General features: G+C 42.5%; 1 protein-coding gene across 2 annotated transcripts in view; it reads right to left on the bottom strand.

Moving 5' to 3' along the window:
• The window catches only part of NBEAL2 (neurobeachin like 2), a 122,669-nt gene that overhangs the window by 7,582 nt on the left and 101,911 nt on the right, over nucleotides 1-13,176 (bottom strand). For both annotated transcript variants that reach the window (XM_042472582.1, XM_042472583.1), the window contains 8 exons: nucleotides 11,784-11,881; nucleotides 11,537-11,653; nucleotides 11,235-11,324; nucleotides 10,018-10,127; nucleotides 9,299-9,471; nucleotides 8,853-8,947; nucleotides 2,122-2,238; nucleotides 1,005-1,166 (listed from right to left, as the gene is read on the bottom strand). In XM_042472582.1, coding sequence (XP_042328516.1) covers nucleotides 1,005-1,166; nucleotides 2,122-2,238; nucleotides 8,853-8,947; nucleotides 9,299-9,471; nucleotides 10,018-10,127; nucleotides 11,235-11,324; nucleotides 11,537-11,653; nucleotides 11,784-11,881 — 962 coding nt within the window. The remainder of the gene's footprint in view (nucleotides 1-1,004; nucleotides 1,167-2,121; nucleotides 2,239-8,852; nucleotides 8,948-9,298; nucleotides 9,472-10,017; nucleotides 10,128-11,234; nucleotides 11,325-11,536; nucleotides 11,654-11,783; nucleotides 11,882-13,176) is intronic.

Raw genomic sequence — 13,176 nt, 5'->3', positions numbered from 1 at the left:
TCATGTTATATGGACTAAATAAAGGCTATGAAGTTCCAGTTGCTCTTCGAAGGAGAGAAGCATTGACAAATCCTACTGATCAGAGGAACAGGCTAATAAATGAATGCACTATTAAGTTTGCTTCTATTTTGCAAAATCTCCTGCTTCTCAATCAATCACAAGCCCAAAACAAAATGGAGTGTGTTGCTTGTGCCCATGGACTCCTTAGTGAAACAGAATATTCAGCTAGATGCACTGCATCAGTTTCTTCTCAACTAGAAATGGAATTGATAAGCAGTGCAGAGAGTGAGTGCATGAAGCTGAAAATACTACATTTGTACCTCCACAAAAGAAAGTTACTCTGTAGATGCAAGACATATCATGTGCATCTATCTCTCTTTAGGTATGAATTCTACAAAAATAGTGTTAATGTAATATAATGTAAACTTTTTTAAAAATATATAAGGGAAGTGTATCCTATTTCTCTTCACATTATTCCAAATATTACAATAAAACTATTTCCAAACAAAAGTTTGACGATGTTTGAGTGTCATAATTAAATCAAATGTGCCAAATTAGAAAAATTTCAATCCCCGCCACCCAAAAAAACCCTCCCACCACTGGTCTACACAAAAACCTGAGAGGGAGATATATGCAACCTTGAAAACAACCAGAATGGATTGATTTTGGAAGCTAAGCAGGTCTGGGACTCATTACTATTTGGATGGAAGGTCACCAGCAAACACCAAGGGTTTCTCACTAGGAAAGTGATTTGCCTGAAAGCGTGAAGAGCCAACATAGTCAGCCAGAGCTGGCAATATTGGGCTAGGCAGACCAAAGGTCTGGCCTGGTATAAGGCAGTTCTTGCACTTCTGTGTTTGCTCAGTTTCTGAAAAGTCTCCATCCTGCGTAAAACCATCTGCAGCTTTCCAAGCATCACCCCTTTGCAAGACTGCTTAGTAAAAAATAAAAGGCATGACATGATGACTGGCACTCTGTGGATACCAGCTGTTGGCACTGCTCACCTTCAGGCAGGCCCTTCCTTCCACAGTCGTCTGGACAATGATCTGCCCCTCGTGCCCCACAGCAAGGTTGGCGATGGTCATGGGCAGGGAGCTGTCACAGTGGGGCTTGAGTGACTTCATGAACTGGCCCCGGCGGATTGTATGCACTATGATGGTACCATCCTGGAGGAGGCAAGGTGGGGATGGGGCAGGAAGGAAGGATGAGAAAAGTTTCCAGAATAAGCTTTGATCAAACAGGTATACTCAGAGGCATGGGCACACAGAAAAGAATGGAAATGTGTGAAACAACTGACAACCTTGAGGGTGAAGAATTATAAGAATTCTTCCTTCCTCAATCCTTTGAATATGTTGGCCTCTGTGTCTTGTGTGCCTTCAAGTCATTTCTGACTCATGGTGACCCAAAAGGTCACCTATCACAGGAGTTTCTTGTTCCTTTCTCTTTGTTCAGAGAGGGTTTGCCAGTGCCCTTCTCTGAGGCTGAGAGAGTGTGACTTGCCTAAGGTCACCCAGTGGGTTTCCATGGCTAAGAGGAGATCGAACCCTAGTCTCCAGAGCTGAAGTCCAAAAGACAGCACAGAACAGGGATAAAACAAGATAGAGCTTAAAAACCTGATGATGGAAGTTAAACAAGATACCATATTTAAATGCTGCTTTACATTCAGGATGGAGAAGGAAGGGAAAATACCATAAATAAGTAAAATTGGAGGCCAGGCAAGGACTGTCAGAGATGTGCCAGTTGAATTCAAACCCTGGTTTCAAGAGTTGCAGCCCAATGCTGAAACCACTCTGCCACACTTCCCAGTCCTGTAGTCCACACTGTAGTCATATGGTGGACTACAACTCCCAGAATCCTCCAGGCAGAGCTGTAGTGTTTTAAACTATACTGTTTTTAAATTTTGTCAGTAACAACAACAACAACAATTGGGGGAGTCTGAAGCATGCTTCCCTGACTCAGAAAAATCTAATTATGTGTATATTTGGAAGGGCTGAGATACTGGAAGAATTTTAAAAACTTTCTGGTTCTTCCTCACTGGCCAAAGAACTGGCAAGGACTGACCAGTGAGGACTGCAGCACAGATCTGAACTCTGCAGCCACAGGGATCCAGCGCCAATTTACCTTTGAGCCCGACACAGCCATATCCAATTCTGTACTGATGGCGACACACGTGACTTCGTCATCATGGCCATAGAGAACCTGGATGGGCTTGGGTGCTAGGCCGCTAGAGAAGCCACCCTGAGAAGAAAGGAGAAAGGTCATGGAGCCGATTGCTGGGATAGGACACCTTTACTTATAAAACTCTCCCAGAACCCACCCTTTCCATGGAAAGGTCACAAGAAAGTGAGCAAGAGGCTGGTTGCTGTTATTTGCTGCCAAGTCAACTTCAACTTAATGGCAAACCTATGAATGAGAGACCTCCAAAAGCCCCAGTCGTAACCTACCCTGCTCAGGTCTTGCAGACTCAGGGCTGTGCCTTCCTTGACTGAAACAATCACTCCACCAGTACAATGCAATCTCCTTCTTTTCCAACTGCCTACCACTTTATCAAGCATTTACCAGTGAATCAAATAAATAATAATAATAAATAATAAATCATCTTGTGATATGTCTAGGGTGTGACAGCCTCAGTCTGGTTATTCTTGTCAAGGAAAAAAAGCAACATGGGATATACAGTAAATGAAATAAAACATGTATGTGAGAGTCAGGGTGACTCAGCAGAAGCCAATTGGGAACCACACAGGTGTAAATGGTAATACAATTAACAAGTCCTGAATGCCAAGGGCAAGAAATGCAAAGTGGATAATTGGACACACCTGACAATTGTTAAGTGGTCAAGGCTGAGATGATGAAATCACTAATTGTAGGATGAACCAAGAGAACCAATGAGAATGGTGTACACGCCTACTGGGTGGAAACAGACAACAGTGGGTGGTATCATCCAATGACTATAATAATGACTATGGATCCCAATGTATTTTGTGGGTAGTAGAGCGGATTGTAGAGTTGATAGAGTGAGGAGTAGAGTATTGTTGTGTTGGATAGTTTTGGAGCTGTATATAGTAGAATAAAGTAGATCTTTTATATAAGACTACTGAGTTGTCTGGTGTCTTGGGTGAAGCTACAAGAACCAGCTGGATCCTGTGAAGAAGGGTGAAGACTTCTGTGGAAGCAAGAGTGAGAAGGCTTGGAGAGTTTGTCGGGGTCTTCAGCCTATTCTCTGTAACTCTTGCTAAGCTATAACCACTGGCCAAAACTGGTCAGCGCGGTGCACAACCAGGTGGTGAGTTCAAGCCAGAGGTAGAAGAGCTACAACTCCCATCATCCCTGACAAGGGTTATGGGCCCAGATACTGCAGCACCCAGCATCCACAGAAGCTGAAAGTTCCAGAGAGTGGAAGACAGATCAGAGCAAGCTGTTTGCGCTGCACTGATAAGCTCCGTGAGTAACTCCTCCTGTGTTTTGATTAAGCCCGAAAGGGGTCAGCTGTGCATACTCAGAAGGACTGTGTCAATTGAGTCACTGCACAAATTAAGATGGAGATTTTGAAGTTTAGTAAATTGAACAGATCCAACTACCCCAGATTTATGCCCAGTCCCTACTTGTAAAGGAAAGTTTGTGGGACACTGTTGAAGTCGGGTTGCCAGCCGATGCGAATGCGGCCACAAAAGAGAAAGATAGCAAAGCTAAAGCCTGTCTTTATTTAATGCTGGAAGAAGATTTAATTAATGACGTTAGAGATAAGGAAACCGCGAGAGATGTGTGGGAAACACTTCAGAGGCTACACACTCCTTCAACTGCCTTTGCAAAGATGTTATGGTCTAAAAGAATTTATAGACAGAAGATGGCAAAGGGGCAGTGTGTGATAGAACATTTAAAAACTATGCAAAACTTGTTTGTGCAGGCTGAGCTAAGAGGTGTGGACATAAGTAGAGAACAGCAGTGCTACATATTGATTGAATCACTAGACCCTTCCTGGGGCAACATCACAAATGCTTTGCAGAACTTACCGGCAGAAGAGCTAACGAGAGACTTAGTTGTGGCCAGAATTCTGGAAGAGAACCAGAGGAGACTGTCTGAGAGGAATGACGTTCCAACTTCCAAGAGTGTGCCAAGTGAGCAAGCCAAGCCTGATGTGCGTGGGCTGGACCAGGCAGCTTCTTCGAGGGAGCAAAGGAAATGTTTCTACTGCAAAAAGATTGGACATCTGCAGAGGAACTGTAAACAATTGGCTGCTGATAGAGGCAAGCAAGAGAGCAGATGGCACGGCCAGAGGCAGAAGCAATTCAAGCCGCCATTTTTGAAGGACAATAGAAATAATAATAAGGTGTTTGCGACCATGATTAAGGAAAGGCAAAAAACAAACTCCAAATGGCTAGTAGATTCTGGAGCTTCGACCTCCATGTGTAACAACATTAACTTCATTAGTGATAAGAAGCAGTCAAATGTAAATTCGGTGGTTCTAGCTGACGGGAATGAGCTCACAACTGTAAATCAAATGGGAACAGTTTACATTCCAGGGCTGAAGGAAAACTTTAATGATGTTTTGCATGTAAAAGAATTAGAAAACAATTTGTTATCAGTGAGCAGATTAACAGACAGAGACTATATAGTCACTTTCGAAAAGAACTTGTGTAAAATAACTTTAAATGGGGAACTGCGTGGCATAGGCTTGAAAAAGGATAAGCTTTATTTCTTAGAAGAGAATGTTGATAAGTATAAGGTAGAGAATGCTAATACTATAGATAATGTTCCGTTGCACAAAGACTGCATACATGAACTCCACAGGAAATTTGGCCATGCAAGTTTTAAGTGCTTAAAGAATTTAATAAGCATGTGTCCAGATTTAAAAGTAGCAGAATGTAAAAATCATTTAGACTGTACTGTATGTAACCAAGTGAAGGTCAGAGCTTATCCAGTTGCCAAGAAATCCAAAAGGATTGCTCAAAGACCATTTCAATTTGTCCATGCGGATGTAGCCCAAGCTAATTGTTTGTCACTAGGGGGAAGCAAATATTTCCTGGTAATTGTTGACAGATTTTCAAGATTTGCATATGTAAGAATATTGAAAAATAAGTCAGAAGCTGGGCAAAGTTTGAAAGCATGGGTCAGGATGATAGAAAGAAAGTTTGATAGCAGAGTTGGGACAATTGTTACAGATAGAGGTGGAGAATTTTTAAACAACCAGCTGTACAATTGGTTTCAGAAAGTGGGGATAAGACATGAAACCACAAACCCTGCTTGTCCAAGTGAGGATGGTTTAGCAGAAAGGAAAATCCAAGACATAAAAAGGATTTCTGCTTGTTTGATGGCAGATGCAGGAGTTAAAGACAGCTTCTGGGGTGAAGCAACTCTGACTGCCATACACATTAGTAACAGGTTGTACCATTCAGAGATTGAAGACATTCCCTACAGAGTTTTGTATGGGAGAGTGCCAAATTTCAAGTACCTAAGAGTGTTTGGTCAATATGCACATGTGTACATACCTGCATGTTTTAGGAGGAAAGGAGAGCCAAAAAGCAAAAGGCTAATGTTCCTAGGTTATTCAGGGAACAGTTACAAGTTTCTTTTAGGAGGAAAAGAAATACAGTACTCCAGGTCTGCAAATTTTGAGAGACATGCTGGCTGGGACAAGCTACATGCCAACAAGGAAGTGTTCGTGAGGTTAGGTAGCTCAAGTGAGCAGCAAGCACAGACTGAACCAACTTCAGGAAACGGAGGGGTTTCAGTCAAGCCAGAAGCCTCTACTAGCAGTAGTGGTAGTACCTCAAATGGGGAGACACACACAAGACCAGTAACAACTAGAATGACAGAAGACAAGAGATTTAGTAGAAAGACAACATCTTCTAGTGCAGACAGTGATGAGGAGAGAGGCAGAACGACAGAATTCATACCCAGGCGTAGTCACAGAGTTAGAAAGTCACCAGATAGGTTTGTTGTGACGCAGGCAAGAGCTTGTACAGTGGTAGAAGAGCCTGAGAGTTTTGAACAGTTGGAAACTTTTTCCAGGGAAGAACAGGAAAGATGGTGTGAAGCAATGGAAAGTGAGTTTAGTTGCTTGGTGAACAAAAATGTGTTTGAAATTGTGGATAGACCCAAAGATAGACAAGTGATAGGTTGCAAATGGGTGTATAAAAGAAAGGAAATGCCTGATGGAAGCATCAAATACAAAGCAAGATTGGTAGCTAAGGGATTTGCTCAACAGCAATATGAGAATTTTGATAAGACTTATTCTCCAACAGCAAAGCCAGAAAGTTTAAGAATGGTGTTAGCTGTAGCAGCTAGGAGGAATTTAATTGTAGAGCATTTTGATTTTGAAACGGCTTATCTAAATGCAAATTTAGATGAAGAAATTTTCATGGAACAGCCACAGGGTTTGAGGAAAATGGAAGTCAGCAAGTCTATAGGTTGAAGAAGGCATTGTATGGTTTAAAACAGAGTGCCAGAGCTTGGAATTTGTGTATCAATGATGAGTTGGTTAAGTTAGGATACAAGAGAAGCGTGGCAGATGCTTGTGTTTATACAAAAGGAGACATAGTGCTAGTGATTTATGTGGACGACTTGTGCGTGGCAGCAAAGTCAGAACAGGAAATAGAGTCAGTCAAAAGAGAACTATCAGAAAAGTTTATGTTGAAGGACTTAGGTTTGTTGAAATCTTATTTAGGCATCAATGTTGAGTGGACACAAGAAAGACATTGTTTATTAAGCCAGAGAAGAAAGATTGAGAATTTGATAGAAAAGTGTGGACTACAGAATGCCAAGATAGTTAAAGCTCCTATGACAACGGGTTTCATTTCTGAACCAACAACAAAAGATTTTGAGGACAAGATGTTTTTCAGGAGCATAATAGGATCACTACAGTTCATTTCTTGCCACACTAGACCAGACATTTCATTTGCCGTGAACGTGTCATCCAGAAGAGTTTGCAATCCTAAGGTTGAGGATTGGACAGCTGTGAAACATTTGTTGAGATACTTGAAAGGAACTTTAGACAAGAAGTTAATCATAAGAAGCAGTAACGCAGATTTAGATTGTTTTGTAGATAGTTCATTTGCATCAGAATTAGAAGACAAGAAGTCAGTGACAGGAATGATAATAAAATACAGTGAAAGTCCCATAGTTTGGAGAAGTAGAAAACAAACAAACGTAGCGTTAAGTACATCTGAAGCAGAATTTGCAGCACTGAACGAAATGGTGAACGAGGTACAATGGCTTGAACAATTGTTAATTGACTTAAATGAAAATTTCAGAGTTCCAGTGGAAATTCAAGAAGATTCACAATCATGTATAGCAATGGCTGAAACAGAAAGTTTGAAGAACAGAACCAAATATGTGGGTGTAAGGTACCAAAATGTAAGAGACATGGTTCAAAAAGGAGAAATAGAGTTGAGGTACATAGAGACACAAAATAACATAGCAGATTTGTTTACAAAAGCACTAACAGTGGAAAAACATGAAAGATTGACAGAAATGGTTGGAATGACATTGTAAGTCACATACAATATTTTATTTCGGAGGGGATTGTCAAGGAAAAAAAGCAACATGGGATATACAGTAAGTGAAATAAAACATGTATGTGAGAGTCAGGGTGACTCAGCAGAAGCCAATTGGGAACCACACAGGTGTAATAGATAATGGAATTAACAAGTCCTGAATGCCAAGGACAGAAATGTAAAGTGGATAATTGGACACACCTGACAATTGTTAAGTGGTCAAGGCTGAGATGATGAAATCACTAATTGTGGGATGAACCAAGAGAACCAATGAGAATGGTGTACACGCCTACTGGGTGGAAACAGACAACAGTGGGTGGTACCATGCATTGACTATAATAATGACTATGCATCCCAATGTATTTTGTGGGTTGTACTAGTGGTAGAGTGGATAGAGTGAGGAGTAGTGTATTGTTGTGTTGGATAGTTTTGGAGCTGTATATAGTAGAATAAAGTAGATCTTTTATATAAGACTACTGAGTTGTCTGGTGTCTTGGGTGAAGCTACAAGAACCAGCTGGATCCTGTGAAGAAGGGTGAAGACTTCTGTGGAAGCAAGAGTGAGAAGGCTTGGAGAGTTTGTCGGGGTCTTCAGCCTATTCTCTGTAACTCTTGCTAAGCTATAACCACTGGCCAAAACTGGTCAGCGCGGTGCACAACCAGGTGGTGAGTTCAAGCCAGAGGTAGAAGAGCTACAACTCCCATCATCCCTGACAATTCTGGCATCTAGTGACAGTTTGGGAATGATTTGCTCTTGAACTCATTGATCTGTCTTATAGTATCTATGCTATCCTTCTCCAGCACCACATTTCAAGCAAGGGCAAGAGTTAGGCAAAAGGATGAGTAAGTCTGTGTGATCATGAAGGCAAATGGGACACTAGAGAATGTGGGTTCAGCTTTTGGCTCAGCCAAGGCAAAATGAAGTAACTACACACCCACCACAAAAGGATGAATGAGCAAAGGGGATTGAAGCCTGTTTGACATGAAGGCAGTTAACAACAACAACAATGTTGCTCAAGCTCAGAAGAGTTACTATTTGGACAACTGCATCTCAGAACCATCTTACAATGCTGGTTGGGAAGTACAAAAGATATACAGTATGCCCTCGCCTTATGTGGGGATCCATTCCATAAGGCAAATTCCACGTATGATCAAGCCCCATTCATTTGAAAGAGGTGCATCCCCATGTCGCACGCCACAGGAGTACAACCCATTCACTTTATTAGGGCTCGCTGTCTGCATAACCTCAAGTACATGTATGGCGAGCTCGCGTATGGCACAGGCACGCTGTAACTATTATTGAGCTTTGACATACAGAGAACCCATGCACAAAAGATGTGGTGAACCCCTCTGCTCTCACCTGCTGTAGGACCTGCCAAACCATGCAGGTGGTGTCTCGTGACCCGGAAATGAGGTAGATTCCACACAGATCTAAGGCCAGGCAAGTGATAACGTCTGCAGCAAGAGGAGAGAGAGGGCTCACCAAAAGCTAGGCAAAAGCAACACAAGGACAGGAATCCCCAAAGAGTGCATAGAAGTGCACAAATCTGTTACAAGGTAGCTGCCAGTATGTCCTGAATAACACATTGGTCTGGTAGTTGAAAATTATAAACTCAATACATCATCTGCCAACTCAGAGAGTCAGCTTCCTGTTGACTGAAATGTTTTTCATAAAAACAGTCCTGCTCTTTTCATAGCTTGAATAATTGATTTTCCTAATTTCCAAAAGCCAGGTACTCCCCGCCCTCCCGCCCCCTGCAGTGCTCATGGGGTTACTGGCTTTTGTTTGCCTCCCTTGGCTCCTACCTATGTGCCTGTTGATGTGCCCCACAACCTTCCCTTTGCTCAGTGAGGTCACCCGTAAGCTGTTGTCCCAATGGCCTCCGCTGAAGAGGAGCTTCCCATCATGAGAGACGGCCAGTGTCTTTGAGGAGACCTCCACCCCAGGTGCAAAGGGGCCATACAGGTAGCGCTGGGTCCTAATAGGAGAGAAATGAGCAAACCAGATAAGCAAGAGCCTCACAGAGAGAGAGAAAAAAAAAGAAAGAAAGAAAGAAAAAGCAAGCAAGCAATCTTTGTAGCATGCAAGGGGGGCTATGGCAAAGGGTTGGTCTACATGTAAATGTAATGTGTGAATTGCTGCAGATTTTTGCACATTTGCATCAACACTGAACTTTCTTTGCTTTCCTGTGAAAATTCACATATATTCATCCTCCCTCAGCTAAAATGTGCAGCCATGTGAATCCATGCAAAGCAGACAGACAGCCACACATTCAATAATGCACATCCTCACAGATACTCTGGTAAAAAATGTGAATACTTTTTCAGCAGAGTTTATGGAGTTTTTTGCCTGCTCTCTGCGAAAGACCCAAATTCCTCCAAATCACAAGTGGCCAGATTGCAGTCTATTCAATTCAAATAAATATTTTACTTGTGTAGGCAAGCTCAGAGTAGATAAGAATGCGAGGGGGATGATCCATGAGCCACCATGCAAGGGGGACAGGGAGAGGAGAAGGCCATCTTACTTTGCATTGGAGACAGTGGAGTCTTTGGTGAAGCTGAAATAGTTGGATATGTTTTTGTCGTAGGGTAGCCACCCATGAGTTCCCAGCAACCCACTGGCACTTACAGTGACCTGGAAGGAAGATAGAAGAGGAAGCAAAATATGATGCCAATGTTGGCCCTTCTACAGTTGGCCCTTTGGATCTATGGTGGTTTGGTTCTGGGACCCATCCTGGATGAGAGAAAAAATGTGAACAACTGTGCTTTATGCTATTAAACGACAGTGATGTGAATGTGCATGCTTCAGCATGTCCATGTTCACGTCACTGCCATTTAATAATATGGGGCATGAGGGTCTGCAAATGATCCAATTTGCAGCTCTGAAGCTTGCGGATCTGAAGAGCCAAGTGTACGTTTATTTGTTTACTGAATTATGCACATCCCACACTATAGTGAAAGATCTCAGAGTAACATACCATAAAATCGACTGATTTAAAACAATAAGAAATACAGTCGTCCCTCCATTTTTGCAGACTTGAAGTCCATGGTCTTGATTATTCATGGAGGGGCGAGCCCCATTGGCTAAAATGGCACTCGTGTCCGTGGCACATGCACAGAGCTGCAAGCAGGAGCACGTTTCAAGCCAATGGGGCTTGAATATATGTGAGTTTCTGGTTTTGTGGGGAGTCTGGAACTGATCCCCTGTGAAAATGGAGGAGCAACTAATTTAAACAGACTAAAAACATACTAAATTGGGTAATTTATAATGGGAATTTGACATGCTATAACAAGACAGTGGAAGACCAACTGAAACAGTTTAAAGGTACACAAATAAGCAGATTTGAATAAGATCAATGAGAGCCCAAAGCCACGTTTTCAATTGGTGCTGGGATGACACCAATGTTGGTGCTGCTTAGGCCTCTAAGGGGAGGGAACACCACAACCAAGGCACCATAGTACTGGCCTCATTGGTGGGACATGGAAAACATACATGCCCTCCCTTGTAAGAGCTCAAGACCCAGAGTATCAACTGTATAGTCCACCATTGCACCTGAAAAGGCAGAAATTAGTTGCAGCAGAGGGGTGTGTGTGAAAGAATGGAAGCAGAACCTAAAATATAGGTTTCTGAGTTTAAGGGTCCATGGTTGCTCTTTTCCCCTTCCCTATGGCTTAGCCAACAAGTGACCATCACAAAGGCCAGGGCAAGGAGTCAGAGGGAGAAAGGTCCATTTTGATTTACCAGCACATCAGGGGAGCCCTGAGTCATGAAGGAGTGGGCTTGGTTCTTCGGGACTACCACTTGCACCAGAGGGATTCCATCACTGATACCCTAAACAAGAAAAAGGAAAGAGATGTCCTGTGTTACTCTCTGACTTTGAAAAACCTGTGCCAAGCCTTTCACAACAATTCTTCTGCCCCCTTGACAGAAAAGTTTGCATGCAGCTCCAGAGATACTTCTCAAAGAAATCCACAGTGCCTGGACTGGGGATGATATGTATTCTCACTTAATTCTCCCTCCTCCCTGCAAGAAGGGGGACTTACTTCAACAAAGAAAGATTTGAGCTGGCTGAGGTTCTCAAAAATGTTGGGCGAAAAGGTGTCAAGCCGAGACAGTCTTCTGGAGGCATTTTCAGCAGAAAGCCGGGCAGGGTGAGGCTCCTAAGTGAGGGAGGCATGAAAGGAGAGCAGAGTTTTAGGAGGGGAATGCCATGCGCTGCCATTACCACCTTGTGGCAAGCACCCCCACATGAGGCACAGAAGGATGGACAGTTATGCCAACACTTTGTACCTTCAGCAGTTGGCATGGGGTCTGCCCAAAGTTGCTGATGATGCCTTCCAAAGCCTTCCGTTGGGTTTCATCAGCAATGGCATCCAAGTCAACTGCTCCTAGAACAAAAGAGGAAGAATGGGAGGGTGAGGAAGGGCACAGTAGAACACAAAACTGTTCTCTAGATCTACAGCCTGTCATCAATTATATTGGTGATCCAGAGATTCATACTCTGTCTGCCTGTTTTGGGGAAGTCTTCATTTCTATGTTGGTTCTGTTACAGGCCAGATGTATTGGTTGCCATCTTTGAGGCCTGGGGATATACTATATACACACAAAGAGACAGTACAGAATGGATAGTTTTTAAGATATAATACAGGAAGTCACATATACAGTTGGCCCTCTGTATCTATACATTCTTCATCCATGGATTCCACCATCCACAGCTTGAAAATATTAAAATATATAAAGCAAACCCTGATTTTGCCATTTTGTATGACAGGCACTATTTTACTTTACCATTACATTTAATGAGACTTGAGCATTCATGGATTTTGATATCCACAGAGTTCCTGGATCCAAACCCCATCAAATACCAAGTGCCTACAGTATCAGGAGTTGAATATCTATCAGTGAGAGTTTGACTTCAGCTTACATCTAGGAAAACACTTACTGAAATGTCAACAAGATATGAGTGGATATAAACCACACTGTAGATATGAGCATATGTGACCTGCAATAACCTCTAGCAGATACAACTTGCTCTTAACAGAGATAAAAGGACATCCAGTAATTTCATAAAAGTTGGACAAGATCCCAAGGGCCATCCAATCCAACCCCATTCTGCCATGCAGGAAGGCACCACCAAAGCAATCCTGAGAGACGGACATCCAGGTTCTGCTTAAAAGCTTCCAAAGGAGGAGATTCCACCTCACTCCGAGGCTGGAGATTCTTTCTATTGTTTTGGTGGAATAATACCAACATGTATTTGTATTCCACTTTTTCACAAGGAATCAAAGTGGATTCCAACAGTATTAAAAAAAATCAAACAATTCAAAATTACAATTTAAAAACCCCAAAACCCCAACCCTCCCCCCAGTGATAAAAACAGTAATCAACCTATAAAAAAGATTAAACGTCAAAAAATTTAAAACTATCCAATAGGAATACATTAAAAATGTTGGGCAGATTAGCATAAGAAATTAATCTTCCTCCAGAGGAGGGGGGGAATGGGGGTGATGGTATCAATCAATTTTGGTGTCGGTATCAATAGAGGGGATAGGCAAGTCTAATGGATCTAATGGATCTAACCTAGTCTGGGAAGACCTGCTGGAAGAGATCCGTCTTAATAGCCTTTTTAAAGGTAATATGGCAGATCTCGTCCGGCAGGTCGTTCCAGAGCCTGGGAGCAGCT

The sequence above is a fragment of the Sceloporus undulatus genome, chromosome 6 (genome assembly GCF_019175285.1).
Source record: "Sceloporus undulatus isolate JIND9_A2432 ecotype Alabama chromosome 6, SceUnd_v1.1, whole genome shotgun sequence".
Taxonomy (NCBI): Eukaryota; Metazoa; Chordata; class Lepidosauria; order Squamata; family Phrynosomatidae; genus Sceloporus; species Sceloporus undulatus.
Note: the sequence above shows the minus strand (reverse complement) of the source record. Positions and strands in the feature narration are given on the sequence as shown.